At 39.2% G+C, this 6,857-nt stretch overlaps 1 protein-coding gene across 1 annotated transcript in view; it reads right to left on the bottom strand.

The window, feature by feature from the left end:
• LOC104865499 (zinc finger protein 14-like) overlaps window positions 1–6,587 on the bottom strand; it is a 22,890-nt gene extending 16,303 nt beyond the window's left edge. Inside the window, exon 1 of the mRNA XM_010629025.3 lies at window positions 6,458–6,587. Coding sequence (XP_010627327.1) covers window positions 6,458–6,460 — 3 coding nt within the window. The 5' untranslated portion in view covers window positions 6,461–6,587. The remainder of the gene's footprint in view (window positions 1–6,457) is intronic.
• Between the last annotated feature and the right edge of the window lie 270 nt (window positions 6,588–6,857).

Genomic DNA, 6,857 nt, shown 5'->3' with positions numbered 1-6,857 from the left:
TTTTTTTTTTTTTTTTTTTTTTTTTTTTTTTTTGGCAGAACTGGGGATTGAACTCAGGATCTTAGTTTCCCAGACAGGTGCAGCACCACTGAGCTACACACCAGCCATGGAACATGCTGTTCTCATGTGTGGAAACTGACAGGTGTGATAAATGAAGTAAAGATTATTTTTGTGGTAGAGTTTTATTTGTATTTTTATTATACCTCACATAGGAATTAATTTCTGCTGTTACTTTTCAGACCCTGTAAGCAAGTAAACTAGTGAGGTTGAAAACGTTGGGTCACTACCTACTAGGTAAAGGAACAATCCAACAAGAAGAGGTAATATTGTTAAAAACATATGCACTGAATACTGGAGTACCTATCTATCATCATAAAACAAAAGCTGCTGAAATTAAAAGATCAGCTAAACATGAACACAGTCATAGTAGGGGATTTTACCATCCCACTTCTGCAAATAGGTAGATCAACTAGACAAAAAAGCTAATAAAACATTTCAGAGGCAAACCACCCTTGAACATATGGACTTAATGGATATATAGAGTATTCCAGCCAGCTGCAGACAATATATTCTTTTCAGCAGCACACAGAACTTTTTCCAAAATAGATCACATACTTGTCCACAAAGCCTGCTTAAGTAAATATAAAAAGCAGAAATGAGCCTATGCATACTCTCATACGACTGTGCAATTAAAATAGAAATCAACAACAGAAGAAATTTTACAGCAGGCAAAAAGCTCCTGCAAAATTAACAACATACTCATGAACAACCACCGGGTCACAGAAGAACTCAAAAAAGAAATTTAAAATTGTCTGAAAGGTAGTGACAATGATGGCACAGCTCATCAACTCTTGGACACTATGAAAGCTGTTCTAAAAGGCAAATTCATTGCAATCAATACTCACATTAGAAAAACAGAGCAAGCTGAAAAAGACAACATTAAGAAACCTTAAGATACTTGAGAAACAACAACAACAACAACAAATCCAGCTAAAACCAAAATTAAGGAGGGAAATTATAAAGATGAAAGCAGAAATCAATGAAATTGATACTAAAATAAAAAATGAATGAATTGAACACTTGGTTCTTCGAAAGAGTAAATGAAAAGGATAAGCCCTTCATCAGATTTACCAACAGAATGTGAGAAAAGACTCACATCAATGCAATTAGAAATAAAAAATGTGAGCCGAGTGTAGAGCCTATAATCCCAGCACTTCAGAAGCTGAGACAGGAGAATCATCTAGAGTTTGGGGCCAGGCTGGACTCATAATGGGTTCAAGGCCAGCCTGAGCTACAAGGTGAGACCCTGTCTCAAAACAAAACAAACCAAAAAAGAAAAAAAGGTGAAATCACAAGGGACGCTGGAAATCCAGAAGATAGTAATTACTTCAAAAAATTATATTCCAACAAATTAGCAAATTTTGAAGAAATGGACAGGTTCCTAGCCATATGCAAACTACCAAACTATCTCAAGAAGACATAAACATGCTTAATAACCCAAAAACTGCAATGAAATTGACAAAGTAATAAAAAAGAATCAAAAAAGCCTAGGACCTGATGGATAACATTGCTGAATTCTATAAAAACTTTAAGGATGTTATATTACAAATACTCCTCAAACTTTTCATAGAAAGGGATGGAGTGCCCAAACGTTTATGGAAGCCAGTATCACCCTGATCCCCAAACAAGATAAAGACCCAAATGAAAAAGAAAACTATAGGCCAATTTCCTTAATAAACAAAGATGTAAAAATTCTCCACAAGATTTTAGCAAGTAAAATGTAGCACATTATGAAAAAGATCACACATCCTAATCAAGTAGGCTTCACTCCAGAGATGCAAGAATGGATCAACATATATAAGCCAAGAAATGTAATATATCAAAGGTAAGGTCAAAAATCATATGATCGTATCAATAGAATGAGAAAAGCCTTGACAAATCCAATACCTCTTCATTATAAAAACCCTGAAGAAAACAGGTATAGAAAGACCACATCTGAGTCTGATAAAGGCTATTTATGACAAACCAATTGCCAGTATCATACTAAATGCAGAAAACTAAAAGGATTTCCCCTAAAATCAGGAACAAGACAAATATGTCCACTCTCACCTCTTCTATTCAACATTAATACTTGAAACATTAGTCAGAGTAACCAGGCAAGAGAAAGAAACAAAATGGATATACATAGGAAGAGGCAGAATCAATACTGTCAAAAAAGACCATACTCCCAAAACTCTTATACAGGGTCCATGCACTCCCAGGCAAAATACCAACAGCATACTTTATAGATCTTGGGAAAAAAAATCCCTAAGATTCATATGGAACCAGAAGCAACCCAAGAAAGCAAAAGGAATTTTGGGAAACAAGAGTAAAGCAAGAGGCACAGTAATAACTGACTTCAAACTATATTACAAAGCAATAATGATTTTTAAAATGGCATGGGACTGGACCAAAAATAGATACATGGGTCACTGGAACAGAATCAAGTATATGGAAATGTCTCCAGATATATTCAGCTATTTGACCTTCAATATTTATTTATTTTCTGCTTTTTTAATAGGCTTCATGTTTCTGTTTTAATACTGCTAGCTCTGAGCAAATCATTCTTTCACTCTTAATCAAATATAATAGGCTCCTCTGATTTGGTCACTGGCCAGCAGGTGAAAAATGACTGTATGAGATTAAGAGACAAATAACTTTTTTAACAATTCTATGTTGATGAACAACTTTTTGTTCATTACTGAGTCTCTTTCCTCACCTATTTAATAAGTATCCTCCTAGCGTTTACTACATGAAAGAGTAAAATGAGACCAATGTATTAAGGCCAGAATTAAGTTATTAAAAGTTTCCATCAGCCATTCTCACTGTGATAACGTTGCTTGTATTCTCCTTTTTTTTTTTATGAATACAAAGCAAGTACTGATGATCTTTCTTCAATGTTTCAAATAGTTTCAATCTTTCTTTTATGAAATTTGGTTGTTTCACCCCATTGTCAAGCCCATTTTCTTTCAATTTTTTCTTTTGTGCCCTCTTCCTGGCTTTGACTACAAGGAGGCTTAGTACCAGCCATTAGAGGGAATAGAAGCTGTTGATATTTCTGGCCAAGAGAAGAATAAGGAATCTTAATAACTAAAGACTTTTCCCCCACACACAACTGAAAATGCCACTTCTGCAGCAGATTGTCTACTAGAAAAGTGTAGGAATTCAACCCCTTAGGTTGACTTGGCGATTGCTGTAGCTGTTTCCCAAGCCTCAGTGGGACAGGCAGCGAATGAAGCAGGACACTGGCTGCAGGGTAGGGTGTCCTTAAGCATATATTCTACAACTGAACCATATTCAGTTCACCCATGTGTACTTGATGAAAATTCCTTCTTCAATAATCTCTTGCTTCAAATATAAGTCATAAAATTGGAAATATTTAGAATTAGGTAACAATTTTAAGAATATTGTCAAATTTGAGATTTTAAAATTTCAGTTAAATGAGCTTTTAAGGAATAAGTTCAGCAAAACAGTTCATGAGAAAAATACAACCATTAATAAAAATGAAATAATCTGAAAAATGTGAACAACGCAAGGAATAACAACAAAGCAAGGGTAAAAGCAAAACTCGCTATGAAAAATGAGAAATATTTGCAAAGACCACTGATATTTTAACTTCTGAGAGTCACTATGTGAGCCTTGGTGACCATCCAATTTTGATCCTGTTGATCAGCCTCTGGAATGCTGGGATTACATTACCATCCTTTGCACCTGGCACCTAAGGCTATTGTATGACAAAATGTATAATGAAATCATTTAATGAACTGCAATAGTGAATACAAATTCTTAGTAATATGTAAAATTTCAAACATGGTATATAATGAGAGTTGTGGAGAATCCAACTAGTTGGAAGCAACTCAAGTGGCAAACATAACTTCTCTTCATAAATTCATCTCCCAATGGGATTATAAGTGCTTCCAGAAAATTTTAAGATATAAATCAAGATATGTATATATACCAATTAACCATCCTGAATTATATACTAATGCAACCTCTATACTAAAAAAAGATATGCTCAACTAGACAAACTCTCCCACATCTAATAAAGGAAAAGGGTAAAACAGCCAGTCATTGGAGTACATACCTGTAATCCCAGCACTTAGGAGACTGAGGCAGGAGGATTGTCATCAGTTCAAGCCAAGCCTGGGCTACACAGTGAGATCCAGTACATACATATGTACATACATGTATACCTAAATAGGAAATCTCTGCAGAAATTTCATTGTTACTGTGATCTTTACCTGAAGCCAGGCAACATGTTTACAAGAAAAGGCTGTATCACTTATGCATGTGGATTTTCAAAGCCAGGATCAAACATTAAATAGTAAATGACAAGGGTTGATTAGAAAACAGCTTCTCATCTTGGCACTGGTCCCTAGCATATGTGATGCCCTAGGTGCAAGGTGAATTGCCACATACACACCAACACACACAGCTACAATATTATAATTAGGTGGTTTGTATATTTTATCAAAGATTAGGATAGATCAACATCATAAATGTAAATCATCAAAGAAAAACCTCATATGATTATTTGACTCTTGGATAGAAATATTTTCTGAATATTAATTTCTATTAATTCTTTATTAAAGGTCTCTAATAAAAGGCCAAGGGATTAACTACTAGATGAAGCACATATACCAGAAAAGTAACATATGGAGCTCTTTTTTGTTTGTTTGGTACCGGTGATCGAACGCAGGATCTTGTGTTTGCAAGGCAGGCATGGTGCCACCGAGCTAAATCCCCAGCCCTAACATAAGGGACTCTTAAGGGAGATACTACATGAACTCATCAGGATCACAAATGAGTCAAGGACATTCACTATCTCCACTGTGCTGTCACGTGAGATCAAATGTGTCATGTTACAATGCAAGGTAAGAGAAATAGGATTGAAATAGAAGAGGCAAAATCAGTATCCACATATCATGAAGTTAACAAGATGTAACATCTTAGAACAATGATGATAAGATTTATCTTGTCAGAGATCAACTGGAAAATACTATAGTCTTTCTCACAGTTTAAATACTCGCTAAAACTATATGAATACAATAAAGCCAAGGGATTCCCAATCAGAAAACCTTGTATAAAGGGATAGCTCTCCAATCTTTTTAATCAAAGTCAGTATATATATAATAACTACAGAGAAAGAAATGGTCTTTGATTTAGGTTTAAGGATGATTTTTGACATACAAGTTAAAAATGATTTTAAATCATTTAAATGATCTATCTGCCCCTCACACTGCCACCCCAACTCACACTCACCCCTCTGCCTGGCTGGTGACAGTTCCCACGGGGCCTGCCTCTAAGATGAAGCTCAAGCCCAACCAGATGCAGACCTAGGACTACCAGGGATTCAAGCAGGAGGACGAGGTGTGTGTATCAGGCAGCTCCTTCTGGAAGTTGTCCTTAGCAGAACACTTTCTCCTGAGCTTGCTCAGACATTAACATCTCCTCAATTTATCTCAGCATTTTAACTTCTAAGGGAAGGCTTCCCTTAAGTGGTTTGTTCACAGAGGAGCCACCTAAATCATTAGTACATAATTGTTTTTTAATTGCTGTGTATGTAACTAAGAAGTTCACTGCATGCTTGGCAAACACTCTACTAACTCACCTCCCAGCAGTATTGAACATTTCTTTGTTTTGTTTTTTTCCCTTTCCTTCTTTTTGGGGTGATTTGCGGGTTTTGTGGGTTTTTTTGGGGGGGTGTTTTGTTTTGTTTTGTTTCTTTTTGTCTTGTTTGACTCAAGGTTTCACTATGTAGTTCAGGTAGGCGTTGATCTCACTAGGCAGTCCAGGCTGGACTCAAACTCACAGCACACTTCCTTCCTCGGCCTCCGGAGTGCTCGGGTTACAGGTGTGCACCCCCGAGCCTGCTTATTCTTTCTTTCAATTCTCACGGCATTACTAATCACTTATCCTGAGTTTGGCGATGTGGACACATATTGGAAATTTAGTAATTTACTCTCATTACATAGGGGCGGTGGCCTGGGGAGCTAAGGTATGGCTCTGAGATCCCGTACCACAGACATTATTAAAATTGAGGCCCGGTATAGGTCTGCTTGAGGGACGAATGGGACCAGCGATCCCGCACACCACAGCTTCCCCGCCTGGACTCCCCACCGGAAGCAGCGTCTCCCCACAATTCCCTCTCCGCGCACAGGTGGAGACGCAGCTGCGGCTGCCCGACACCGCCCTCCAGGCTGGCGGGGTGGCTGTGGACAGACAGGGTGCTGGGCACACCGTGTAGACCTCTCTGAGGCAAGGCGGAGAGTAACAGTGTCCACTGCGCGGAGACCAGGAGGAGATCTGATGCGAGCAGCGGGGAGGCGCCGGCGCCATTGCTGTCCCCACCGCTTGCGCCCAGGCCTCGCCCCCTCCTGTCCCGCCCCGCGTCAGGGCACCCGTCCCATAACCTCACCATTGTCGCTGGAGGGTCTCCCTGGGTGCTACCCACAGCCTGGAGTCAGTAAAAATCCTAAAGCAGGACGGCCTGGCCCGCTGGGGCGGCTCTCAGCACCTCGATCAGCATCTGGGCTTTGGCGCCAGGAAACAGAGCCCTCCCCCCGGGCCACCTGATTGGACAGTTTATACAGCCCGGCCCTCAACACTGATTGGCTCCTGCCCCACTGCCCGCCCCCCCCGAGCGTGTAAAGGCAAACGGGAAACCCCGAAAATGCCTGGGTGGGAGGCAGAAAGCAAACTTTATTATGTCCACGGGCCTGGTTAGGATAGTGCCTCAAAGAACCAGGCAGCGGTCTTTTGCCCTTCTACAGTTTATATAGAGTTTGCCCGCAGGAACTAAGTATAGAAGCAGAGCA

This window comes from Fukomys damarensis, unplaced genomic scaffold, assembly GCF_012274545.1.
Source record: "Fukomys damarensis isolate Sample0158 unplaced genomic scaffold, DMR_v1.0_HiC HiC_scaffold_25, whole genome shotgun sequence".
NCBI lineage: Eukaryota > Metazoa > Chordata > Mammalia > Rodentia > Bathyergidae > Fukomys > Fukomys damarensis.
This window is presented reverse-complemented; position numbering and strand designations above follow the sequence as displayed.